The sequence below is a fragment of the Canis aureus genome, chromosome 3, assembly GCF_053574225.1.
Source record: "Canis aureus isolate CA01 chromosome 3, VMU_Caureus_v.1.0, whole genome shotgun sequence".
NCBI lineage: Eukaryota > Metazoa > Chordata > Mammalia > Carnivora > Canidae > Canis > Canis aureus.
In genome coordinates, this window is record NC_135613.1 from 18662395 (window position 1) to 18690153 (window position 27759).

The 27759-nt window shown below is 52.7% G+C and overlaps 1 protein-coding gene across 5 annotated transcripts in view; it reads left to right on the top strand.

The window, feature by feature from the left end:
• The window catches only part of CMIP (c-Maf inducing protein), a 231038-nt gene that overhangs the window by 146926 nt on the left and 56353 nt on the right, over positions 1-27759 (top strand). For 3 of the 5 annotated variants that reach the window (XM_077890964.1, XM_077890965.1, XM_077890966.1), the window contains exon 3: positions 7384-7434. In XM_077890964.1, coding sequence (XP_077747090.1) covers positions 7384-7434 — 51 coding nt within the window. Of the gene's footprint in view, positions 1-7383; positions 7435-20199; positions 20250-26633; positions 26814-27759 lie in introns of those variants that run through there. The other 2 variants (XM_077890967.1, XM_077890968.1) reach the window with 2 other exon arrangements.

Below are 27759 nucleotides of genomic sequence, written 5' to 3' on the forward strand. Positions count from 1 at the left end.
ACATAAACGGTGCGATGAAAGCATCCGGGGCCCTCCTTGCCAGCCGTGGGGTGGGGTGGCCGGCCTCCGAGAGCCCTGTGGCGCTGATCATCTAGCATTTCTGCCTCACGGTCGGGCGTCCGCCCATCCGTGAGAAGTAGACAGAGCGCCCTGCTCCTAAAACAAGGTTTCAGACGGAGCCAGAACAAGGAGACTGTCCTCCTCCGATGGTCTCCGAGGCTGGCTCTTCTCCCAAGGGGACCTCCCGAGGCCAGGCGGCAGGGGCAGGGACAGGGTGGGTTCCCTTCTTACTGGAAGCTGGCGAGAAAGAGCTTTCCGGTCTGAAAAGCACGTGCTGTTTTTTCCCTAAGAAGTCGGGCCAGGAAGGAGAACTTGGGAACAGTCACCCACAGTGCACCCTTGGCTGTTTTTCTCACCTCTCGAGACAATACAACAATGAGAGAGAACTTGGCAACTTTCTAAGAGGAAATTAGGCAGAATTTGCCTGGAACGAGGCCCTTCCAGTGTTCGAAAGATTTATCGCTGGGAGAAGTTGGCGCTGGCCGGAGCAGGGCTGCCTGCTTCCAGGGGCTCTTTCCCATGCTTGAGTCGAGTGACCCTCGGGACTCTGAGCTCTGCCCCGTGTCCCGCGGGGCCGAGTCGTCCTGGCTTGGCCGCCCGCACAGCAGCATGGAATCCCTGTGCAGAAACTCGCCCAGTCCCCCGGGCCAGGCCCAGCCCAGGCCACTCTCCCTTTCATTGGAAGGCACTTAGAGATGCCTGCGCCGGGATCCTGGAAGTCCCCCAGCAAGCAGGCTCCGTCCTCCTTCCTCCTTCGAAACTAGACAAACCAAAGGAAGGAACGGTTCACGGCCCACCCTCTCTGGCTCCCTCAGTGAGAGATGCACCTCCCCTCTTCCAGAAGAAAGTTCTGGCCCACCCTCTTGTTTGCGGGGTGGGGCCTCCTGGAGATTGGAACGGGAGCCAAGCCTTCCTCCTCCCCTTTCACCAGCATCATGCCTTCAGACTTCCCAGCCCAGTTCCTGGAAGCCTGGTAGAGCCCAGGCACGTGGCTCTCATGTTCAGGGTGGACAGCCTGTGTGGTCACACAGACCTGAGTCCCAGCCCAGCTCCACCTCTCTCTCTCTCTCTCTCTCTCTCTTCTCTCTCTTCTCTCTCTCTCTCTCTCTCTCTCTGTAGCCTCAGGCAAGCAGGGATAACCTCCCCGGACGGCTGGTTTCTCTGTGAGCTCAAGTCATGAGACCTGCCTCCTTGGACAATGTGAGGATCATCAGTGTTACTACACATAAAATACTTTGCACTGTGCCTCATCACATGTATTTAAGCAAATACATGTTGGGGAAGAGAGGGTTCCAGGCTGCACAGTTCCTTTCAAGTTTTACTGCGTGTGAAATTTTCTTCAGTGAGCAGAAGGGGTGATGCTTCATCCATCCATTTAGCTGTCCACCCACCCAATCCATTTGTACATCTGTCTGTCCACCCATCTATCCCTCCAGACTCCAGACAAAGGCGCTCTGCTTCTGTTGAACATCCATCCATCCATGTATCCATCTGGTCATTGATTCGACAAGTCAGCCAGTCTTTCACTTAACAACATCTCTCTCTATGGCTTTTGTGGACACCATGGTGAATAAGTCACACATGGTCCCTGACCTCACAGAGCTCATAGCCTTGACAGAAAGAACAGCAATTGAGATGAGCAATTGCAGGGCAGTGTAGTTCTGTTAGGCGAGGCAGCATCACCTGGTGTGGTCAGGGATGGCGAGGGGAAAGCATTTCAGGTGAGACCTGAAGGGTGAGTAGTTCAGCAGGCAGTGAGTGAGAGGGTGAAGGCACAGTGTCCCTGGTAGGATGATGTTCTGTGTGAAAGCCAGATGAAAAGCAAGGCCGGCCAGGTCATGCTAGATCGTGCTACAGTGACAAGTAGCCCCAACTTCCAAGTGGCTCAAAACAACAAGGGATTATTTCTCACTCAGGCTACACATCCATCGTGGGTCGGCTGGGAGCACTGCTGACGGAGCCAGCGCCATCGGGAATGTTTCTGGTTACCATGACAAGGGCAAAGGGCCCTGCTAAATACAGCACCAGCTCCCAAGAGCTTCCACTGGAAGTGACACAGGTCACATCAGCTCATGCTTCATTGGCCAGGGCAGGCCCCATGGCCACGAGTCCCTACCGCATGCTGGGAAGAGAGCTGGCACCTTTGGGGAGTGGACACCGATGACACCGCAGCAAGTCCAGGACTTGGCTTGCTCATCAGAAGAGTGGCAGGAAGGGATAGGTTGGGCTGGCTCAGGTTGAGTCCTTAACCTGTTATCCGTGGTGTATTCCAAAACTACCTACACACCGTGTGCGTTTACCTGCATGTGTGTGTGGTGTACAGATGTGCACTTGGCTGTGATTCTACAGCTTTTTTTCCATCTCTCAAAGGGCTTCAGGTTTCTATAAATCCCCCCCAAAACTGAGAACTCCTGGACTGGGTCAGATCCTTGAAATCCCTTTGAACCTTCGATTCAAAGAGCCTCATTACAATGGATGGACACTGTCTTCCTGCAAAGTGTAGCCAGCCTGGGGGGCAGAGGGGCGACTGTGGCCACCCCTCCTCCTCCCCCTCTTGCTGGGTAACGATGAGCCCAGCAGGTGGGCTGGGAGACATTTACTGCCTCTGCAAAGTTCGTGGGAACTTCGTGACACCAGCCTCACCCGGGAGGTGGCAGTTAACCCGCCCAGACTCTGCCTCCTTTCCCGATCCTGTGGGTGGGACTGATAAACCACAGAGGTGGGGATGGGGCTCAGAGAGTGGCGGGAAGGAGTGCCAGGAAGTTGAGGAGGCAGGGTGGCCCCGACCAAGGCTCTGGGGGAGGCAAGGGGTTTCGAGATCAGAGAAGAAGGGGGCCAGTGGCTTGTGTCAGACGAGGCCGTGAGGGTGATGGTGAGGTTGAGGCAAGGCTGGGTCAGCTCCCAGGTGGGTGGCACGGCCTTCCCGCCTGCTCTGAGCCTCCTTTCCTCACCTCAGAGTGATGTATACAAAGTATTGTGCTCAATGCCTGGTGGGTCACCTCAGCCGGCATTACTTCCTGTGGGATCTTGCTTCATACCCGTGCCTCAGAGAGGCAGGCTTCCCAAGCCTGAACTACAGACAGGGAGGTCCAGAGTCACACAGCTGTTTTCAGCTGGGATCTACAGACTGCTGTGCTGAACCCAAACCAGCCTTCTTCCCAGAATACGACACTGACTTCCTCCCGTTGAAACACTCATAGGAGGATGGATATGGCCGGGCAGCTGGGTTGTAATAGCAAGGGGGTTCACATTCTCCCACATGAGCAAGCACTGGGAATGTGTAGGGTGTTCCTCCTGGAAGGATAGGCTGTAAGCGGAGGTGACCAGGGCAGGTGAGATGGAATTGTGTCCCTGAAGACACCTTCCTCCCCATCCAGACCATGAGGCCACTGTGAAAGGCAGTACATAGTGAACCCAACTGAGACCTGAAGATGAGGTCCCAGTTGGGACCTGCCAGGGCAGGAGAAGACGTCTCCGCATCTATTCCCGCTCCACAGCAAGCTGGCCACTTTAAGGTCTGGGCAGAGCCAGGCTGCCTGTGAGGGATGTCAGGAGGGCTCGAGGTATAACCAGGAGAAGCTGCAGCTCTGGGAGCTGGCTGGCTCCTTTGGGAGGAAAAATTGCAGAGAAAGTTCTGTGGAACATCCATTTTTGAGAAGGAAGAAGCGTCCAATGGTGCCATGCAGATCAATCAGGATTCCCAGATGGAAGCAGCCAAAATGGACTCAGGCAGTCTCCAGTAAAAGAGGAATATGCTTGAAGGATTGATGGAAGCCTGGAGAACAGGCTTGGGAAATGGACTGGAGCTGAGGCAGGTGGTGGGACCATATCCTAGCCTTAAAGGCACCTGCCCAGGAAGACACTGCTCTGCCTCATAATGAATTCTTTCCTCCTTCATCCTGACATTAACTTTGCTCAAGACCCCCGAGTCCTGGGCAGGAGCTCCAGACTGATATAGCCTAGATCACCTGCTCACACTCAACCAAGAGAGGGGCCGGGCCCCCTTAAAGATCCCTGATGGGCTTGCATGGTGGGGAGGTCCCCAGAATGGGACACACTGCACCAGGTCATGAGGGAGTCAGGTCTGTGTTGGATTTGGTTGCCAAGGCAAAGGAAGGGAGTCACCGTCTACCACTCACTACCACTGGTCTGCTTTCCGGTCTCTCTTGCTTTGTGTGTTCATTCTTGCTTGTGCAACTAGCCCTAATGGTACCAGGCACTGCTAATCAGCACTGAGGATTTGGGAATAAAAGTCTGCCCTCAAGGAGCTCACAGCCCCCTCATTCATTTGTTCATTCATTCATTCAGCAAGTGTCACTTGGTCACGCAGGTGGTAGTCACACACAGGCACATGTTTCCGGAGCATCACGCTGGAGCCAGTGAGCACAAACAGGGAAACGTGCCTTCTTCCCCTGTCCTTCCTCCTGCTCCTGTCTCTTCCTTCTTGTCCTCACTTGGTCTTTCAGTCCAGCCAGTGACACCTTATGGGCACTGCCTGGGCCCAGTGCACACCCACAGAACCAGTAGAACAGCCCACATCGGCCCTAGACCAATGTGGCCAGACTTCCCATACTCATTTCCTACTGCTGCTGTGACAAACTGCCAACAAGGTAGCAGTTAAAACAACACATATGTATTATTTGTTTGCAGTTTTAGAGTCACGGGTCCCACTGGGCTAGAATCAAGGTGTCAGCAGGGCTAGTTCCTTCTGGAAGCTCATGGGACAATGGATTTTACAGCTTCAGAGACTGCCTGTGCCCCTTGGCTTATGGCCATGTCACTCCAGCCTCTGCTCCATCTCTGACTCTCTGACCTCCTGCGTCCCTCTTGTGAGGACCCTTTGATGACTTTGACTCATCCACATAATGCAGAATAACCTCCTCATCTCAGGGTCCTTAATTCACTGAAATCTACGAAGCCCCTTTGCATATTCACAAGGCTTAGCATGTGGACAGTCTGAGGGTCCTGTATTTGGCCCAGCATGCCTGCCCCATTCTCTGGCCCACGTGGTGTGCTAAAAAGCACACACTGGGTTTGTGCTGGGGCCAGCTCATCCCAGCTTGTACCAGTTCCTGAGAGCCAGTCCTACACCCGTCTTCCCAATCGTGGTCCAGGGACGTCCCTGCTGGTGGCACAGAATCCTCCAAGGTGGGACTATTCACAGCACAGAAGGTGGCATGTGCTGTGATCAGGGCCTTTTTTTATTCTGGAAAGCCTGTTGTTCCACATTTATCAACACACCACTGGCTGTGGCCGCATGGATACTGATCACTGCTGTTTGTAGAGCATCTGCACGTGCCAGGCCCTGAGCTAAGTAAGCATTTTACAGGAATTATCTCATTGTTTGGGATCTTTGCATTGGTCTCCCTAAGCATGGGATGTATTTTATCATCCTAATGAACAAGAACTGTCATAAGACCACAGAGCTAGGTCAGCGCTGATAGGAGGTGACTCAGCCACAGACTCTCAGGGTGCTGCCGGTCCCGTGGCAGACTCTGCTTTGGCCTCCACTTCCTCGGTCAGGTGGCACAGGCTCTGCATCTTTAGAGAACTGGAACCCAGGGCTGTTGGACACTCAGTCACTGCGGAGGTCCCTAAATCACATAGAAGGTATCCCCAGGCCTGTTCCCCACTCGGGGCAGAGATAGATGCAAACTTGCTTTGCATCCATGGGCTGGTATCAGCCTCTTTGAGATTTGGAATGAGTCCCTGAACTTGCCCACAGGAGCCTGATAACCCTCTGCACTGGCCACTGAGCGGATTAATTTCATATTCAAGCCTAGAGATTTCCCCAAACTCTGCCCTGGGAGAGTGGTTGAGCTTCACCAACACTTTGGGTGGGGTACTTGGATCCCCTGGGTCCCCTGGGCAGAGGGTAACCCCTGAAATTGTAACCACTTGTACATGCTTGTTTGTGTGTGTCTGTATAGGTTGGGTCCATGGAAGCTGGACTCTCATGCTTGGAAAGAGGCTCCGACCTTTATCAGTCCCTGGACCGACAAGGTCAGGGTAAACTTGGGGCAGAGGGCCGTGGGGCTGTGGGGTCAGGCAAGAACAGACACTGTGGGACACTTGGGTGGCTCAGTGGTTGAGCATCTATCTGCCTTTGACTCAGGGCATAATTCCCAGACTCTGGGATCGAGTCCCACATCAGGCTTCCTGCATGAAGCCTGTTTCTGCCTCTGCCTATGTCTCTCTCTCTCTCTCTCTCTCTCTCTCTCTCTCTTTTTCTCTCATGAATAAATAAAGTCTTAAAAATAAAAAAAAAAAAAGCAGACAGGCGTGACAATGCTGACAGTACCAGCTTCCCAGGGTAGACTTGCGAGGACTGAACAAACCAGTCCATGCATGGACCCTCGTGCTGTGTCTGGCACACAATAAATGTGCCATAAATACTGCAGTTGCCACCAAGAGCAGTGAGTGAGAGCAGCGGCAGCGTCACGCAGGAGAGTTGGCTGGACCTTCCCTGGGCCCTGATGTGTTCGAGATGAATTGATGACAGTGGTGATGGCAGTGATGACTGCATTTCTGGTGGCCACCTACTGTGTGCTGGGCCTGGTTCTTTCTGCTCCACGGGAATCATTCCCAGTCCTCACAACACTCTTGCAAGGTCAGGGTTAATCGCCCCATTTTACAGATGAGAAAACCCAAGCCAAGTTGCCAAGGTCTGTGAACTAGGGTGGTGTGGATCTGGGAAGGTTTTGCTCCCTGTGTGGTGGTGATTTTTAATTCAGGTCTGCCTGAGTTCAAGACTGGATGCTTCCCTGCCTTTCTGCAGCTGGCAAGAGGTTAAACCCACAAGCTCTGAAGCCAGCCTGCCTGCTGTGAACACACTAGTTGATGTGAGATCTTGGAGCCTCGGTTTTCCCTTTGTGAAACGGACATAGGGCTGTTGTGAGGGCTGATGACAGAGTATGTGAATAACAAGTGCCAGGTACCTGGAGCAGTGCCTGGTGGGAAAGAGGCACCTGAACCGGTCCCACCCCATTGTCCCACCACCATGCCTGCTTCCTTTCCTCCCAGCCCCTCCCATGATCCTAAATAAGCCAAGATCTGTGTACAGTGAGCACTCTTCCAGCCACCAGTGTCCAGAGTCACTCCTACCTAGCAAAACACGCACACAGTGGAATGATGTCTCATTTCAGGAAAAGTCCCCCTGGTTGTCACTTCTGTTTTGTACCCAAAAGGTTCCACTGGGCAGATCCCTGTGTCAGGGCTGCAGAGCAGACCCCGCTGGGCAGAGCAGGCTGGGACCCCGGTACTGTGCTCTAAAATGCTGCAAACTGGTGACTAGACCTTGCTGTCCTGTTCTTGTCATTGCAGGCTGCCAACAGCTACCTTCGAGACCAGTGGTTTCATTCTCTGCAGTGGAAGGTAAGTCCTGACTCAGTTTCTGATTGAAGGCGGACGCCTCTGTTTTGGGCAGCCTCCTGGCTCAAAACTAATCTGTTACCTGGAGGTGTAAAGGTGGACATCCCTTGCCTTCCAGACGGCTTAGCCGAGGAGCCTTGCCCCATCGTGGAATGGGTTGTGTAAATCCCCTTCTGTCTCTGATGCTCGGGGCCTTTCTCCTTGCTATGGCATTCCTGCCCCATTGGCCGCTGACTTTGCTCATGAGCTTTGCAGCCTTTGCCACTTCCCAAAGGATCATAGAAGCATTTGCTCTCAGAAGAGGGGCTTTATTAGGGGGCCGGGTGAGGCAGGGCTTGAGGTCTCAAGATGCTGGGTTGAAAGTAACTTCTGAAGGTTGCTTCAAACAACCAACATTCTTCCATAATTTCCACTTCCTCTCAATTACCTGGTTCTTTGGCCTAATTTTCCAGTTCAGCCTCCTCATAGGATCGTCCACAGCCTTTTAGCATGTCAGGAAATGAGTTCTCTGCTGGTCACTGTCAAGACCCAGGGGCCAGATCTACTGAGAAAGATCCTCCCAGCCCCCAGGGAATCCACGTTCTGCCCCAGGGTGTGGACTGTGTGGTCAGCCTCTCTTTATGCCCCGCCTTCCTGGCCCTCCCGCCCTCTGATCTTTTAGTTTAGAACAAGCTGTGACAGTCCTGTGGCCTCACAGGGCCAGCAGGGCATGGCTGGAATGACCGGTGCATGTCCTGAGCTGTCATTGTTACAGTTAGCTGGAGAGCTGTGGAGCGTGAGCAGCTGGCTGTACGCAGGGTATAAGGCCTCATGCCATGTTGGGCTGAGCCGGGGAACACTCGGAATTCCTCCCGTGCCTCCAAGGGACTCTGGTCACAGCCAGCCCCAGGACGGAAATACAACCCCAGAAAGTGACATTCCTAGCCCCAAAGAGGGCACCCCTCCCTTCTCCCCTGACAGCTGCAGGTCCTCTCACTTTGTGCCCGTGTGGCAGTCTCGGAAGCTCACCAGAAGTCTCCACGTTGGAGCTGCAGAGGGAAAGGACTAGAATTTATTGAGCACCTACTGTATGCCAGGAACCTGAAGCTGGGCCCATCACGGCCACTTCATCCTCGCCCCAGCCTGGTAAAGCTGGTTATTGTCACTGCTCCGATTTTCTGCACAGGAAAGGTGAGGCAAGGCTGTAGCCCAGCTCCCATAGCTTGTCAGGGCTGGAGGCAGGGTTCAAACCTAGGTCTCCCTCACGCCCACAGGTTTCTGAATGCAGGCAGAAGGCAGCAGGTGGCAGCCAAGAAGGCCCGGTGGCACATTTCTGCCCACAGAGTCAGCAGGAGCCACTGAGAGCTCAGTTTCCCCAGTGTGATTATTCCTCGTCCCTGAAGCCTGGCTCTCCGCGGCCCTCTGTGGCCCTACGCGTCCCCAGACAGGCAGGGCTTACGTCAGGACCTTCTGAGGGCCGTCTGGGAGTCAAATGCCAGAGCAGTCCAGGGGCAGGGAAGATGAGAGGGATGGTATGGTTGGGGGCTCCGATGGAAGGGGCCATCTCATCGCCGTAGACCCCAGCCGCTTGGCTCCTCCCCTTTCTGTTCTCCGAAGGTGTTTTCCCAGTGAGTGGCAAGTAGGTAATCGCCTTGCTTCCTCTGCTCAGGAAGGGGCAGGAAGTACTTGGAGACATCCTGCCTCCTTGACAGGCGGGGGAAAGGCCTCATTGCAAAGAGGGCCAAGACCAATGTCAAGGGAGAGGTTGGCTGTCTTGGGTGGTATTCCACAAAGCTCGGTCGTGCCCGGTCTGCTTGTTCTTCATCTGTTGTCTGCAGCCTATGGGAACCCCTAAAAGGCAAGGCTTGGGGAATTCGGGAATGGTGTGCAGCTAGCAGGGATGACCAAGAAGGTGGACAGAGGAGGCTGAATTTTAGAAGACGGACGGGCTAGAAAGATGATTTGAAAGTGACAGTCTTGGGACGCCTGGGTAGCTCAGTGGTTGAGCATCTGCCTTTGGCTCAGGACATGATCCTGGAGACCCAGGATCGAGTCCCGCATCAGGCTCCTTGCATGGAGCCTGCTTCTTCCTCTGCCTGTGTCTCTGCGTCTCTCTCTGCCTCTCTCTGTGTTTCTCATGAATAAACAAATAAAATCTTAAAAAAAAAAAAAACATAGTGATAAACATACAAATTTAATCATCAAGTATTGTGGATTGAACGAGTACAGAATTGGGGATCCCTGCTTCTTGCAGTTTTCAGGAAGACCTGGATATCTACACTCAATTTTGGTGCCATTTGGTTTCTTTATGGTTGTTAAATTTAAAAAACAACCCTCCCCCCCCCCCCGCCCCCCGCTGCCAAAACAAAACAAAACAAAGAAAAGCATCCAGGAAACCCGAGTCAGAGCTTCATGGAACTGGCAAATGCCTGGCAGTGTATGGCCCTTTTGCCAAAGGGTAGGTGGTGGCCTTTGTTCCCACAATATAAGTTTTCACTTGTGTCTTGTCAGGTATAAAACTGGCAGATTTCCCCCTTTAACAACTGACATCGCCTCACCCCACAATAATTTAGGTAGGCTGCCACCAGGTGGCAGCGGTATCTTAGTGTCAGCAACTTGGTTTCGGTTTTGATGAGACTGGAGGAGGCATGTTTTCCTTCCTTTTTAAAATGGCGAGGACATCTAAGGTGTTTTGGAGGCATGTCCAGCTCGCAAAATGAACTGAGAGACCTGGAATCAAATTCTGGTTCTCTGGCTTACTCTTAGGGTCTGCATAGATTCTGGCAAGTGTTCATTAATTCAGATGCAGTTACACCATACCAGGCAGGGCTGTGCACTTTCCAGTCCCTTGTCATTAAACAAATGAGGGAACCAAGGCTCAGAAAGGTCTAATGACTTACCCTAGCCACACAGCAGATTTTAGTACAGATCTATGGGGCTGCCCTGCCTCCTATTTGATCCAGCTGTACCTGATTCTGAGCTCTGAACTCTTCAGCCCACTTAGGATCAGACCTTCTGCCTCTCCTGATAGAGCCTCTATTTTCACTATATTTATAACCAACCTTCTTGGCTTTCTTCTCTTCCTCTTTTCAGTGTCTTTGTCAAAATTCTTGCAACCTCAGCTTGATTTTTAAAATATTATAAATATTGTTTTTGTCACTGTTCCCCTACACTGTGTGTGTGCAAACTATAGCTGCCATGCACATGGAGAACCCATTCTTTTATTTGTAAAGAATGTTGCCTATTAAATACTACATCCCCATTGGTTTAGTTTTTACTGAGTTGTACTGGTATCTCTGGGGCATTCTCAACAGAGAATTGCTCCTGGGGGAGCCAGATTGGTTCTTTGGGGCCTAAAAAATATTAAGGTAGTACACTAGTACGTGGCCCTCCAAAGTTCAACCCCATTCATCAAAATCTTATTTTTTTTAGTATTTAATTTCAAAGGGAGGAAGGGAAATAGGAGGGCACTGCCTTCAAAGGCTCCAGGGGGAGGGGGACCAAGGATAACTAGAAAAAGACTGGGAAATGCTCAGTCCGCCCCAGGTGATGTTGTGGGACAAGACAGTGTAAATAGGACATCTGTGTGATATCCTTGCCACCTCCGCTCTGTCCCAGCAGTCCTGTTGTTCAGTGGCCTCAGAGCTAGGCCTCTGCCTTCTCATGCTGTCACCGTCCACTTGCGGAGTTTCCTTGGCCCAGACTCTGTTCGGAGCATTGTCTTATCTCTATGGAAAGTCCATTATTGATGCTTGCATGTGAGGAAATCCAAGTCACCGGCCCGAGTTCCCAAGACCACTCCCCAGAAGGGGAGTGGGGTTTGACCCACAGCCCATCTCCCAGATTCCCTTTCCTGCTCCCCACCCCTGCCCCCCAGCAGCTCCACTCTTTCTCTCGGCCTCCTGCCTTTGGCCAGCACTGTTCAGGGAGATCTTTCTCGCAGGAGGACTGGACAGCGAGCATCTCCAGTCCCTGGAAGGAGGGTGGGATGGGGTTTACTCTGGGCAGTGGGACAGCAGTGCTAATGCTCCCAGGATCCTCTGGAGCAGAGCATGCTGTCCTGAGGGCTCCCTGGAGAGGCCAGTCCTGTTTGGTTTGGGTGGTTTGGCCCCTGAGGCCAATCCCTAGGGGTGTGGAAGCATAAACAGTTGTACTGAGTTAATGAAGCCTCATTTCTGAGTCAGAGAAATGCACCTTGCAGGCCAGGTCGTATGGAGACAGGCATGTCTGTGTGTGCAGGACTGGGAAGGGACAGACCTGCTTACCTGCACAAGGCCATGAGGGGACAGCCCTGTCCCTGTGTGCAAGGCACGTGAGGGCACAATGTGCATTTATGGAGCTGCGAGGAGACTGGCCTGTTTCTGTGTCCCAGGTTTTTTTTTTGTTTGTTTGTTTGTTTGTTTTAAGATTTTATTTATTTATTCACGAGAGTCACAGAGAGTGAGGCAGAGACACAGGCAGAGGGAGAAGCAGGCTCCCTGCAGGGAGCCCGATGTGGGACTCAATCCGATCTGGGTCTCCAGGATCACACCCTGGGCCAAAGGCGGCGCTAAACCACTGAGCCATCCGGCTGCCCTGTGTCCCAGGTTTTGAGGCAAGACGCCTAGCTGTCCACAGCTGTGAGGGTCAGGCCTGTCGGGTGGACAAGCACCCAGCTGGGAGGAGACATGCTCCCCCATGAGGGAGCCCCAAGAAGCAAGATACATGTTTTTACATAGCTGGTGCTTCTGGTGCCTCCAGCTCTGAAAAACAGCCTTTTCACTTCCTGAGAGGGGTTCCATTGTAGGCCGTGGCACAGAAGTCTTGAAAACCAAGATGGTTTTATCCCCAAGGGGAAGTTGCATTACTAAGAACAGTCCCTGAGGTCTGTCCCAAATGCTGGGGGCGGAGAAGCAGACTCTGTGTGAGAGGAGAAGCTGACCTGTCTTCCTGTCCCAAAGCTGCGGGACAGAGGAATGCCCTGGGCTCTGGCAAAATTCCAGCTCAGGTGTGTGTCCTCTGGCATTCTGCTCTGGCCAGGCTGCCTCCTGTCCTCAGGCAGGTTTCACCACTGCCTTGTGGTCACCCCTTCTCCGGCTCTGTCCCTCTTCTATACAGCAGGAGAGTGGAAAGGAATGTGGGATGCATGTGCCTGTGTGAGTGAATGAGTGTGTGTGTGTGTGTGTGTGAGAGAGAGAGAGAGACAGAGAGAGAGAATGTTGCATATGAGGGGTCACCATGTCAGGAGTGCATTGGGTATAGAGCGTGTTCATTTGGGCCTTAGTTTTCTCCTCTGTCAAACGGGGGTGATCCAGCACCTTGCTCACTGGGTCGTTGTGAGGTGGGAGGCTCTGCTGCATGTGAGGCAGTTAGAAGGGGGCTGGCAGGCATGGCTGTATGAGAGCATCACAGGCACTCCCATCTGTGTGGTTCAGTGCCCGCCCCCCCCCAACCCCTGCACTGCCCCTGCAAGGCATGTTTTAGTATGGGGGATGAGTAGAAAGTGTCCTCAGGAGGGCCCTACCTGTAGTGGGTGGCTGGTTGACCATTCCTTAAAGGCTTTTGAGCACTGCTGTGCCTGGCAACTCATACACATTCACTCCCTTAGTCCTTTCATGGTCCTGCCAGGTCTTCACTACTCCATCTCCTAGATGAGGGGCCAAGGACATTGCCAAGAACAGCCAGATCCTAATGATGTCACAGTGGAGCTTCCACGTTGGGCCCTGGCTGAATCTGACATGAGGGTGGCCCATCCTATGCTTGGAGCCCCCACCGAGGCACAGCCACCACCATCAGGGTCCTCAGTGTGCAAGTGAAGACTGCGGCTAGAAACCTAGTCCCTTCCCTTATTGGGGACTTGTGAGGGCTGGACCCCCACCCTACTTCCACACGGTGAGGGGGGATGGTCCAGCTGCTGCCCAGATTCCCAGGCAACCAGGTCAGAGGGACAAAGGGCCCTAGAGCCGATGCCCCTTCCCTAGAGGGAAGCTCGGGGGAAGAGTGGACCCCACAGTAGGTACCATCCCCTGCCCCAGCTCTGACTTTCCTCCTAGAGCTACTTCCCTCTTCCTTCTTGGGTCTTTCTTCCTAGGGAAGAGCCACTTCCGGTCCTGCATCTGTGGCCCAGACACCTCCCAGAGCTGCAAACCCTCCCAGCCTGTGTATTCCGAGTGTTCATCCAGCTCCCCCTACCCATCCCACCCCGCAGCAAAGGCAACAGGTGGCCATCGTCACCCCTTTGAACCCTCATGAACCTGAGGAGAAGCCTGTCTCCCTGTTTCCCATTTCACAGATGTGGAGAGCGAGGCTGATAGGTTAAACCCCTTGCTCAGGGTCAGTCAGCTGGAGTGTAGACAGAACTCTGAGTCCAGAACCTGGGGTGGGTCTGGACCACCGGGACCGCGGTGCACGCGCTGGACAGTGAGCTGACACTGCCTGGCCATCTCCCGTCTCCTTTCTGTTCTGGTGTCTGGAGTGTGCAGGGCCTCAGTGTTTCTGTTTTGTGCAACATTTCATGAGAGCTTTACATTTTTCTCTTGGTCTCGCAGACGTCAGCACAAGGATTATGGGAATTAGCCTCTGACTTGGCAGTCCCATTTCTCATGGGTAAGGGCTGATTGCCCTACCCTGTCCTGGGGTCCTGGTGCCCTAGGACCACCATCTGGCACCTGTCCTGGGCCCAGAAGGTCAAGCTCAGGACCAGCCCACCTCCACATCTGCCCCAAACATGCTGTATCCCCAGTGTCCTCAGACACCAGCATTGAGGCTCTGCGTGCCCAGACCCAGCCTTGCTCCTGGATTCCCATTGCCCTGGGCCACAGCTCTCCTGTGTGGCTCCTGGCTGGGCTGGCCGATTCAGGCCAGGATGTCCCTTTGTCTAGAGGGAGGGCAGTGACCCCTGCTCACCCGCCTCTGCCCCCACCACCCTACTCTCTCTTCTTCCGCTTGCTCCCTCCATCCTGTTTATAACCGCCTTGAAAACACCTTTATAACTGCATGAAGGGCAAAGTCCATGTGCTCCTGCCAGCTCCCACCCCACCTCAGATTCCTCTCTGGTTGCAAAAGTCCTTGCGAACCTCGGCTACCTTAGTGCGGATGCTTTGGTAGCTGTGGCTGGGTGCACAGCACAGACCGGCCTGCTAGCTTCAGCACGGCATTGCCACCGAAACCTTTCGACGTGTTCAGGCCAACATGCATGAGCTTCCTAATGGCTACATAACATCTGTGAGGAGGTTGTGGCCTGAGTTACCACACGACTCGCTGTGGTTCAGGCTGTTCTGGTTTCCTCAATTACGGATAATGCGCTCATGCCTTTCCCCTGAAACTAAGCTTCCACTTCTTTGGAGCTACTTTTGTAAGGCACATTTCCAGAACTGTGGTTATAGTTCTGGAAGAGAAGGGGTATTTTTTGTGGCTCTTACCACATTTGCCAATATGCTTGCAAAGGAATAATTTCTGCAGTGCCTAAAGGTGAGAGCTTGGGGCTGAACTGCCTGGGTTCAAATCCCAGTGCCACCACTCACTGGTGGTATGACCCTGGACTACTTAGTTTGCTCTCTCAGCCTGCTTTTCCTCCTACAAAAAGTGGGGCTCACAATAAGACCAAGCTCATTAGGTTCTTGTAAGGATTCAATGGGTCGGTAGCAATAAAGAACTTAGAAGAGCACCTACCATGTGAGTAAGCATTAGATTAATGTTGATTATTCTTACTCTGTCTCCTTTATGTAGAAGGGTCCTGGCAGATGGCTCCAGAAGAAGGTGGCATTTGTAAGGCACTGCCATCAGCCCTTAGGGGGCCCATGACAGGCTTCACTGGTCAGTCACTGTGCTGCTTTCCCCTAAGGCAGAACTCTGCTCAGCAGAGCTCCTGCTGGCTGGCCTGAGCTGATGGAGGGAGCAGAAGCTTCCATCCCCCCTGCTCTGTGACCTTCTGGACCATTAGTACATCGAGCGTTGCTAGGATCTACACCTAGTCATGTTGGCTCTGGCCTGTGCTGCTTTGGAGCTTGTTCATGGGAGTAGTTGAGCTTCCAGACTGATGCCCTGGGTCTGGTTCTCCTCTGCTTGGGAAAGGCACGAGTGTGACTTGCCTCCCTCCAAGAAAGGAGGTAAAACAGGTGGGAAAGGATGGGCAGCAGTTGGCCTCAGACCTCTTCTGGGCCTACGCATACATTTGCTTCATGCCTTTCCAGGTCAGAAAGGCCTGAATTCCATCCAGATTCATTTGTGGCCCTGGGTCAGAGACGGCTTTGTGACTTCTTAACAGGGAGTCCTAGGGACTTGGTAGAGATGGTAAAAGGGGCAGCCTTCCCAAGAAGCAGGGCTGGGGTAGGAACCTCAGCTGAGGGACAGCGTGGTGGAGCAGAGGCCCTCACAGGCCGCTTCTCTGGCACCCGTGTTACATGGAGCTGAATGGAGGCCTCCAGGGCTCAAGTGGCCGGCTCCCAGGAGGACACAGTCTCCAGACACAGCCGCCACCACTCATGCCCTTCACCAGGCCATCGGGGCCCTATAAGTAATAACAAGGGTGGCCTCGGGGATTGAAACTAACAAGTGGCAGAGGGCTGGGTAGCTCTGGGGAGAAGATCTCATGCCCTGTGGGCTTTCTTTACAGGAGACAGAACGATAGTTAGGTACCTCCTAATATCAGGAGCTGTGCTGGGGGCTTGTGTGTGTGTGTGTACACTCCTGAAATCTTCCCCAGGTTTGATTAGGCCCATCTCAGAGGAGGAGCTAAAAGTGGAATAGGCTTGTCCACAGTTACACAGCTAGAACCAGGGTCTGAATCAGGGCAGTTGGTTTCCAAGCCTAGCATCCTCCTCCTCCCAGCAGGAGATGGCACCACCATGAACCTGGAGAGGGTGGGGGCATGAGCTCAGCAGCCCCGTCTCTGAACCCAATGAGGCAGAGGGGTGCCTGGCAAGCGTGAGGCCCTTGCAGAGTGTCTCCACTATCCCTGACCAGAGTTCTCTGGCATTGACATGGGACAGTTTGGTCTTGCTAAATAAATGTTCCATTGAAAGAATACATACAGAAAGGTACACAGATCAAAAGAGTATGCTGGATAAATTCTCCCAAGTTCTTAGAGAATTGACTTGAGTAACCAGTCACCCAGATTGAGAAACAGCAGCTGCCTCCCAGGCATCTCCTGGGCCCCCAAACCCCTCTGCTTCCCCGACCACCACCACAGAAGACCACTGTCCTATCTTCTGTTGACACAGATTGGTTTTGCATCCCCCTTTAGTTGCCCCAAAGTTTTCCAAAGTGGTCATACCAACTTACCCACCTGCCAGCAATGTCTGAGAGCCCTCAGGCACAGGACACTTAAAGATTATATTTATTAAGGCTTTTTTTTTTTAAGATTTTATTTATTTATTTATGAGAGACACACACGCACACACACACACACACAGAGAGAGAGAGAGAGAGGCAGAGACACAGGCAGAGGGAGAAGCAGGCTCCCTGCATGGAGCCTGACGTAGGACTCGATCCCGGGTCTCCAGGATCTGGCCCTGGGCTGAAGGCGGCACTAAACCGCTGAGCCACCCCAGCTGTCCTATTAAGGCTTTTTTGATAAAAAGAACAGGGATCCCTGGGTGGCTCAGCGGTTTCGTGCCTGCCTTCAGCTCAGGGTGTGATCCTAGAGTCGCAGGATCAAGTCCCGTGTCGAGCTTCCTACGTTACACGGAGCCTGCTTGTGTCTCTGCCTCTTTCTCACTCTGTGTCTCATGAATACATAAGAAAACTTATATAATAATAATAAAGAAGATACTAAAAAGAACAAAAATATCTAAAAAAAAATTCCCACTGCCCATAAACCTTAAGTTAATACATTTTAAGTTAAAATAAAAGAAGCTAAGAATTACATGTAACAAAATGCACACATTTTGACTGTTGGGTGTAGTGAGTTTGGGCTGTTGTATTCACACGAATAGCCACCATCCAAATTCCTGTCACCCCAGAAGATTCCCTCATGCCCCTTGTTCCCCCAGATGACCTCTGGCAACATTTAAGGAGAATGAAAGCCGTGGGTACACATGGCAGTTCTCGAAGGCACAGGAAGGTGTAAGAGGAGCTGTCTCCTCCCCATGCCCGATATCCCAAGGCAGTCCTGTGAGCCTCTCATAGGGGCTTTCAGAAGGTTCTGTGCATATTCCTCTTTAAACACCACATAGCCCATGTTACCCACACTATTCCCTTCCTTGCTTCTTTACCCTTTCATTGCATATCATGGTGATCTCTCTGTAGCAGCACATACAGATCCCCTTCATCCCTTTTTTGGTTTTATAGTATTCTGTTCAAGCAAGGGCCAAACTTAGGGACTTTAGATCTTTGAGTAAAACACTGTTGTATAGATGAGGAACCAGAGTTTGCGACAGTGGATGGGGTGGGGGAGCATGTGTTGAGCACCTACTGTCTACAGGCCAGAAGCAGTGAGAGGTGCTTCTTGCTATGTGACCCTCAGCCCTCAAGACACCCCCAGCTGTCCCCAGTTGGTAGGTCCAGAACCTGAGCTGAGGGGTGGGGGTGGGTATAAGGACCTGCCCCAGGCCACAGAGCAGGAAATGGAAGAGCTGGGTTTGCACCACCTCTCCGGGACCCCAAGCCTTTCCCTGTCTCCTCCTGCCCCAAGAAGGGCTTCCCTAGCCCCCACCAGAAGGCTGGCCTTGGGCTCTGGCCATCCAGATCCAGGACCCCCCCACGCCTTGTGCAGGAAGGTCTTCCCTGGGCCTCTGGAATGGCACATGACAGCCAGATCTCCAAATGGCCGAGAAAGAAGTGCATTCGTGGGTTGTTTTTTTTTTCCCCCAGACAAGGAAGGGGGGACCAGAGCTTTGGTGTGTCATCCCACGCACGCTTTGATGGGGGTTGATGAGTCACTGAACCATACAAGGAAGTTTTTTCACGTAAATGGTTTGCGGGTGAACTTGTTTTCTGCCCTTTAAGGCAGATTTTTTTTCTCTTTCTTTTTCTTTAAAGAAGAGCTTTTAAAACAGAAATGTGAGGCAACATCTTGACTAGCAAGACCTTTTGTTCTCCAGCATCTGCAGTGGGTCCCTTGAGCAGCTGGGTGGTGGGCAGTGAGCCCCTGAGAGGCGGGGCCGTGGCGGGTGGTCGGGCCCCCAAGGGGAGGGTGGCCTGCTATTCTGCTCGCCTCTGAGGCTCCTACCCAACTGTTGGCTCTGTTGGCTCGGAGACGAGGCCAAACAGACACGGAAAAGAGCAGCACCTGTCCCCACAGAGGAATCAAGGCCTCTCCTCACCTGATGATCATAAAATACCCAGCGGGGCAGCCAGCTCAACTCTCTGGGTGGAAAGGTTCTGGAGAAAGGCTAATTGACCAGGACACCTGGGCAGAAGCACTGCAGACCTGGTGCCGTCACCCACGTCCTGCTCCCCGGGGGATCCTGGTGCCCTCTTAGAACCCGTAGATGGTTGCACAGAAACCCCTGACATGGACACTGGTGCCTTTCTGAGGCACCTGACGCCACCCTGACAGCCTGCTGACTGTGGTCGCTGAAGACCAAGGTGGCTTGTTGCCGGGTGGGAGCCAGAGAAATGGCAGGCGCCAGGCAGATGCTCGGGTAAGACCCCCTGGCAGAGCAGTTGGAACCTGACCTCCACCTGGAGCAGATGTCTAGGAATGTGTGGACCCTGAAAAGCACACCCAGGAAGTCCGGGGCCAAGTCAGTGTTAGCCAGGCAGCCCATTGGTGTCTGTTGGCTCTGAAGTCATTGTCACCGTCTACATCTGCCCCCAGGCCTCCCAGCCACAGTGGACATAAGGGTGCCCGACCAGTGGTTCTCAAAGTGGGGGTTCCCAGGCCAGCAGCATCTGCTTCACCTGGAAATTTCATAGACGTGTAAATCTTCTGTCTCGTAATTGTGAATGTTCTCAGGTGATCCTGATGCCCACCAAAGTTGGAGAGCTGCTACAGTAGCCTGAAGAAAGGGCAGACAGCAATAGGCATTTATTGAGTGCCTACTGTGTTCCCTCCACTTCACCTGTGTTGTCCTGTTTGGGCCGTACAGTGTCACTGAGGCATGGGGATTAAATCCCCCTTTCACAGGCCAGAAAACTGACTCTCAGACTACCTTCCCTGTGCATCCAAGCCAGAATTCAGACCCGGGTCTGAGCCTCCTTCTGTGTCCTCCAGGCCCTGTTGCTGGGTCCCTTGCGGCCCGACATCAAGCATAAGTGGCAGAACAGATCCATGGCTTTTGGATCACTCTGCCAGCACCTCCCCCAATTCTGCAGATGACTTAGAATCACCAGGATGGACACCCTCCCAAGTCCCACTCCGGGCTCCATCTCTGACTTCCCCTGGGCGAGTCTTGGCGTGTCTGTCCTCCACGAGGCAGGGACAGCTGCTGTGTCAGTCCTGCCTCTCCACGAGACCCCCTAGCTACTCAGGAAGGCAGAAGCACACAGCACCCTAGATTCAAGCCCACTGCTGTCACCTGTCCAGCCATGCACACTGCAGAGCAGCTGTACATTAATTAGGGAGCTGAACCTTTTTACAGGTTGCTCATAAACTTGGGCCCTTTGCAGAAGGAGCCACCAACCTGGAGAAGGCAGCCGGACAAGGCAAGGAGACTTCCCGAACAAAGGGATGAACAGATCAGATGCCCCTTGAAGTAAGGTGAGCACTAAAGTGCTGAGACAAATCAACAGCGGAGGCCCCCACTGAGATGCTACCCTTTGAGACTGAGTGAGGGAACTCCTTATTTGGGATGGAGGCTTCCCTTTATCAGGCCAGGCGGAAACAGGGCCCCAGGGTGCTGTCCCTGCTGCGCCCCCCCCCCCCATTTCAGGGAGTGAACTCCCACATGGCAGAGGAAGATGGGGCCTCTGGGATGGTATGTACATTTTAAAACTTACTCGGTGGGTTGCTATTATAACCATGGGTGTTTCCTGTTAAGGACTGGCAGGAGGCCCCCCTGCAGTTTTTACCTAAGGTTCAGTGTCACCCTGCTCCAGGCACAGGAAGGCCACTGGAAAAGTCATTGCAGGGTGGTAATAGGATCTTCTCAAGGGGCAAGTTTCAAAGGTGGGGTCTCTGCCTTGCCTGGGATATGAAGGGCCTGTGTCATGTTTATTGCTAGGACAGGCAGGATGAGCCTCTGGCTGTCTGAGAGCCTGGGGAGGATGGATGGGCCACGGTCCTGGAGATGCTGGTGGGCTGCGCTGACCGGGGAGCTGGAGCCACGGCCCAGCAGACCACCAGGAGGATCTGCGCAGAGGGCCAAGCCCAGGCGGGAGGACTGCTGTTTGCTTTGTTCTCATTTTCTAAAAGTAAATGCTACCTTTGCCCACTGATGCACGAGGTGGCTTTATAAAAACACACAGCACAGGGAAATCTATACTGATTGATTTGGAGTGCCTTCAGGGATTAGGAGAGGAAGAGCAAGATGCGGGGACCTGTGCATAATGTGATGCCCTTTTTGTAAAATGAAATGGGAGACAAAACAGCAAAAACCGAGAACCAAAATAAGTCTGTGTATTTGCCCTTGATTATGTGTGGCCGTGGAGAGAGCTCTCAACAGATCTGTCCAGCCTACCACCTGTTTTTATGAAGGAGGATTTAGGGGACACAGCCCCACCCACTCTCATGCTACCATAGCAGTGTGTGGCCAGAAAAGCCTGGGTATTCTTACCTGACCCTTTCTTTTCAGAAAATGTTTGCCAAACCCTCATATGTATGTGGCATTAGCACGGGTTTGGGGGTACAGGGATAGGGGAGGACGGGTGGGAGACAGGTGAGGTTAACAGGAGGCCAACATATATGATACGGACTAAATTTATGTAGACATTTATGCTGGTGTGTGTGCACGTATGCACGCACAGAAGGAGAACTCTTGGAATGATGGCCACCAGCATGCAAACATGTAGGCAGCCACACGATGGAATTTTGTTGTTCTTTACTCTCTACCGTAATACAGTCTGTATAATTCTGTCTTCCAGCAAACATATGTTATTTCAAAAACCAGGTAATCTCCTGGAACACTGAAAAGTTAAAAATAATATTAGCTCACATACCTTCTGGCTCTTTCCAAGAACGTGGGATTCTGACTGCTTTGAAAATTCTGTGGAAAGACAGGACCTCCTTCATGATCCCAATTTCCGAAATCTTTGTGGATTTTTTAAAAATATTCCTTTTTTATTAAATACACAAGACATGGATATGGCTTCCTGTGACAATTTGAAACCTTACAGATAAAGCTGAAGCTCCTCCCCCGCCCCAGACCTTGGTTTTCCCTCAAGCCACTTCCCTCTTCAGGAAGATGCCTGTCATCAGCTTGACACCCCCCACACTCTGTGCAGTGCATGTATGTAAATATATGTGCACACGTGTGTGTGCACGTGTGCTTGTGTTCACTTCCACATCTACTGTACGGTGGCGGCGGAGCCCATGACAGACCTCCTTTGTTCTTGTAACTGCTGTCTCGTATGACCCTGTGCGTGGGGCCACGGTTGGTTTGACATGTCTCCACTAGAAAACCCTGAAACACTGATGATGTTTCAGGGGTTTCTAGTCACCCTTAGTTTTTCTCAGAGGTTAACTATGTTCAGTCAGCATCCTGCTCTACTCAATAACTACCATTTATTGAGCACCTACAAAGTGCTGTCATTCAGCCTGAAATATCAGTCTTATCAGCACCTACAAGAGGCAGGTCGTACTATCATCTTCATTTTACAGAAGGGGAAATTAAGGTTCCAAGAAGTGATAGAATTCGCCTGAATTCGCCTGCATAGCTTGTACACAGCAGAACAGAAGTTCGAGGTCAGATATGCCCCACTCAGTTTACAGTGTCGCACACATCTGAGAGCTGAGAGAAGGCCTTGCCTGAGCCTCCAAGCCCCTGAGAGTTGACAGGCTAGTTGGGGAGGCAAGCGAGCAAAGGGAGGTGAGGGTGTAGTATTGGGTGTACTGAGTATGAAACTGGGGTTCCCCACCAGCCTCCCTAGAGTGCTGTGATCATCTGTGGAAAGCAGGCACAACACTTTCCCGGGTGTCTCAGACGGTATTCCATAGCGGGGGATGCTGGGGAAAGTGGCCTCCCCTGGCTTATGGCCGTGTGGAGACAGGGGTGCATTTCCAGAATGCTGAAAGCAGGTATGGAGTAGTAGCCGAGTATGCTCACAGTCTTCTTGACCCTGACTCAGGACAAGCAGGTCACCTAAGGGGGGTCAGGTGCCCCCATCGTACAGACAAGGAGACCACCCCTCTAGGCTCTCATGCAAGTAGAATCATCCAGTATTTGTCTTTTTGTAACCAGCTTATTTCATTCAGCAGAATGTCCTCGAAGTTCCTCTGTGTTGTAGCATGGGTCTGAATTTCCTTTTTCTTCGTACACCTTATTGTCTACACCACGTTTGTCCATCTACTCATCAGTGGACACTTGAGTTGCTCCCACCCTTTGGCTGTAGTGAATCATGCTGCTGTGCACATTGGCGTTTAAATATAATTTAAAATATACTTATGACCCCCCCCAAATATAAGTAACTAGGCTTCACCTTGCCCCCAACACCCTTCTGATGAGATTGTCCCATGATTGGACTCTGTTACTGGAATGCTGTTTGAAACCTCCCAAGTGGCCCTAACACGTGGCCAGGACGGAGAACCTTGAAATGGTTATCTCAGGACGTACACCTAGCATGGTGCCTGCCGCAGGAGGCCCTGGGCTGTCAGCCGGTATGACGGGGTTGCTCTGGACTCGCATGTGACCCTCATAAAAGGAAAAGGAGCTCCATTTGCTCCAAGCCAGAGCCCACCCCATGACTCATCTCTCTCAAGGACTCGAAGTTGGCCCTGTGCTGACATCCTGAATGCCGGGAGCTCCCCTGCAGCTCCCCTGGGGGTCCAGGTACCTCCTTGCAGCATGGCCAGCATGGCTGAGATGGCAGGTGCCCAGGTTTACTGGCAGCCCAGGGCCTGGTGTGAACCCTCTGAGGGAGCAAGAAAGACACGGGGGTCCACTTCCCCCCCAGGAAGAGAAAACCCAACAAATTCCAAACTGAAGAAGAGCAGGGAGAGGCAGGTGAGGGCAGGGCGTGGCACCCTGGGTGTCTGTGCCCCCACCCACACCACCACACGCCCATCAGATGGGCCGCAGCTGCCATCTTCATAAAATAAAAGGGTAGGTCAGCTTGAGTGGCTGAAGCGGGTGGTGGAGCCAGCGGGAGGGCTCCGTCCTTGCTTTACTGCTCACCAGCTGTAGGAGTTTCGTGGGGCTGCTGTGACAAAGTGCCATGAACCCCGGGGGGCCTAAAGCAAGAGAAATTCATCTCAGAGTAGTGGGGCAAGATCCAAAATCAGGGTGTCCCCTCTTCCACGCAGATGTGCCTCCATCCACACACCCTATGGGAGGTCCTGGTCCTTCCTTCTTCGGAGTTCTTGGCTTGTGGATGCAGAGTTACAACCAGCTTCATGTGGCAGCCTCTCCCCGTGTATGTGAGGCCCTGCACGGCCTTGCTATAAGATTGCTGGTTGTCGGCTCTAGGGCCCGCCTCTGATCCAGCCTGAACTCATCTTCACTTGATGGCACCGGCAAAGACCTACTTCCAGATAAGGTCACATCCACCGATATCAGAAGTCAGGACTTGGATGTAGCATTTGGGGTACATAACTCAACCCACACCACCAGCAGTATGACCTCGGGCAAGGTATTAACCCCTCAGTCCCCCTCCTGTGTATCATGGGGACAGACTCCTAGGCCCTACCGGACCCCATCTGGCTCTAGAGTTGGAATCTGCCTTAAAAAAAAAAAGGATTTAGTTACTTATTTTACAGAGAAAGCACACATATGAGCAGGGTGAGGGACAGAGGGAAAGGGAGAGAAAACCTCAAGCCCACTCCCCACTGAGCGGGAAGCCCCATGTAAGGCTTGATCCCACGACCCTGAGATCACAACCTGAGCTGAAACCAAGTGTCCGCTGCTCAGCCAACTGAGCCAGCTAGGTGCCTCAGGATTTGCCCTTAAACAAGACTCCCCACATGGTTTCTGCACACATTTTGTTTGCAGAGCACTCGATGGGTTTTAAAAGACTAAGTTCGGGGCTCGGCACAGCAGAAGCGCTTCAGACATGTCAGCCATTATCTCTGATCTTTGTTTTCCTCCATTTCGTAAACCCCGAGAATACCTTCTATGTGCACTGAGAAGTTCCAGTCACCACACACAGCAGGGCAGAAGCGCACGAGGCATAATCCCTGCCCCCGAGGAACCCAGAGCTCAGTGAGAAAAACAGCCACATGCAGTCTTTTAAATGTGGTCAGACAGATCCATGTGATGATTGGATTTTGCCAGGTTCAGCGGGCCCTGAAGTGCCAGGTAGGATGTGGTGCCTGGTGGGGAGCCTGGCACCAGGGCCAGTTCCTCTCCTCACCAGCCTGATGCGTGGTTGCCCAGGCAACCAGCCGATGCCCGGGAGACAGCGCGCGGCCACCGTGCCCGAGTTCCCGCTGTTTCCTTGGAAGCAGTAATGACTGTGGAGAGACCGCCTCCGGCGGGCATGTAGGGGGCTGAGTGCCCAGGCTTTTCTCTTTCAAACAAATTGTCCGTCTCCCCAGGACCTGGCTTTCCAGGCAGGTGTCAGCTGGACACCCAGCTGCAGTCATCCTGGAGCTGCTGCGGAGCAGCCCCGCGTTTCGCAGCAGGTGCAGCCTCCATCAAGGCAGAGGAGGCTCTCAGGTGTGCCTGCCAGAGCGGCTCAGTGGTGGGCCATGAGGACCCACAGCTGCACTCGCTCCCAGTTCCAGCTCTGGCTCTTACTTGTCATGTGACTCGACTGCTCCTAGCCTCGGTTTTTCTCCTCTGGAAAATGGGCCTAATTACATCATGCACCTTGTTGAATGGTTGTGAAGATTCAAAAAATTAGTTTATATAAAGTGCTTCACACAGGGCCTGGCCTATGGAGAGCACTCAGAAGTGGGAACTGTTATACTCTCATGTCACTTGTCACTGATGTCATCATGCAGGGTGGTGTTCTTGGAACCCGGTAACCACTGAATAAGTGGTAACCAGTATTACTGTGTTTCGTAACTTTGTTAGCTTTACCTGCTAACACGAGCCATGCTTTACCTGCCAGCTAATGGGGGATGAGGGCTAGGCCTGTGTCTCGTTTTGTGTCCTTTGTCTTACTCCCAGTGCCTCCATGGAGCCACTGCCCAGAGTAGGCATCCCTGCACTCCTCTTGAAAATCCTGAGTCCCTGGAGGGTAATCAGTGATGAATCCATCTGTCAATTAATTGTATCAGCAGGTAACAGCTCGGTAATTGTATTGGCTAAATTAGCATCTCTTTGCACGTCCACAGGGGGGCTGAGAGGTTTTGAGCCATCTCAGAGCTTGGGCAGCCCGGATGGCTCAGCAGTTTAGTGCCCGCTGCCTTCACTCCAGGGTATGATCCTGGAGGGCCAGGAACGAGTCCCACGTCGGGCTCCCTGCATGAAGCCTGCTTCTGTCTCTGTCTCTCTCTGTGTGTCTCATGAATAAATAAATAAAATCTTAAAAAAAAAAAGACCTGAGAGCCAAGGGAGGCAATGTGGGGGGGTGATACGCATGGGTCAGTCACAGGCCAGGCTTGTATATGAAGATAAAGTGATGATCTTTGATGCCAAAGTTTTAAGATTTTATTTATTTATTCATGAGAGACACACAGAGAGAGAGAGAGAGGCAGAGGCACAGGCAGGGATTACGACCTGAGCCAAAGGTAGACATTCAACCACTGAGCCACCCTGGCATCCCTTAAGATGTAGTATCCAGTCACTCTGGAGGACTAAGAAGGCCAGCGGCCGTGTTGCCTGAGTACGAAGAGAGACAACGAATGTGTTACTCGTCCTCTGGGTGACAGGGGCCCCGAGGACCTTAGGACAGCACTGCCCAGTGGAACTTTGTGCAACGATGTGAGTGGTCCTTCTCTGCGCCGTCCACCATGGTAGCCACTGGCCACTTGTGGCTGTCGAGCACAATGTGGCCAGTGGGACCGAGGCACTGACTTTTTCATTGCATTTCATTTTAATGAAGTTAAATGTAAGGAGCCACACAGCACAGCTTTGGGCCGTCTACTGGAAAGAAGTTCTAAAAGCCAGTCCAGTCCGGTTCCTCCCTGGCTCGTTTGTCTCGGCAGCTCCAAGGAGCTCCCGTGCTCCTTTCCTTTACTGACGGGAGGTGGGAGCATGCGTGCTTGTGCGAACCTGAGCCTCAGAGGCTGCGGCAACCAGCAGAGCAGCCCCGTCACCGGGAGGCGCGCTTCCAGCACATTCTGAGTCACGCCTCTCCTGGTGAGGGGCACACTCCCGGCGACAGCTCGTCTCCCGTGGAGGAGCCGACAGGCTCCACTTTCCCAGGCCGGAGAACCCCGGGCGTCTGTGGTTGCCTCTGCCGTGGGAGCGGTTGCCGGAGAGATGGCGGATGTTGCCCAGGTAACGTCCCCTCCCTGACGAGCAGAGGGTGAGGACTGCAATGGAGTGACTGACTGGCTCTGGCTCTGGCTCTGGCTCTGCCACACAGGAGGCAGGAGGCTCTCCCCGCTGGCTCTATTGTTTCGGGAGCTGGAGGGGCTTAGTCATGGATGCCAGGAGCCCTGCTGAGTTCCATGTCCTCTGGACCCCTCACTCCTAGGACTTGGTAGGTGACAAGAATGAGAGCTGCGGGTTAGCCAGGAATGGGGCTAGGAAGGGCCATGGAAGCCTTGGGCAGGATTTGGTCTGACCTGACATTGCAGATGAGGCAACTGGAGTACAAGTAATAGGCCCTGCGTTCCACGAGCACTGGGGCTGTCTGCTTTGCTCGCTGCGGGGATCCTTGTACCAACACAGTGCTTGGAGGAGAGGGCTCCTGGTCATTTCTGTTGGATGGTTGGATAGATGATGGATGGATGGATGGATGGATGGATGGATGGATGGATGGATGAGTACACAGGTGGATGGCTGGGTGGACAGGTGGATGGATGAAGTAGAGCTTAGATCTGGACTGAGGTCCACTGTTGCAAACTTGTACTCTTGACCACTAAGCAGTACTGTCTCTGTCCAGCGTCCTCCCCTACCTGCCTGAGTTGGGGTTTTTTTTCTTAAACACTTTAATTGAAGTATGATTTACACACCTTAAAATCCACCAGTTGTAAGTGTATGATTCAGTGATTTTAGTAAATTCAGAGTAGTACAGCCATCACCACAATCCTGTTTTAGAATATTGCCATCATCCCAGAAGATGCCCTCATGTCTCTTTGCAGTCTTATCCCTGTTGCCACTACCCAGCTTCCCAGCCCCAGGCAATCAATGACTGTCCCACCTTCTGTCTTTATAAATTTGCCTTTTCTAGACGTTTCATATAAAAGGAGTCCTACAATATGTGGTTTCCTCCTGGCTC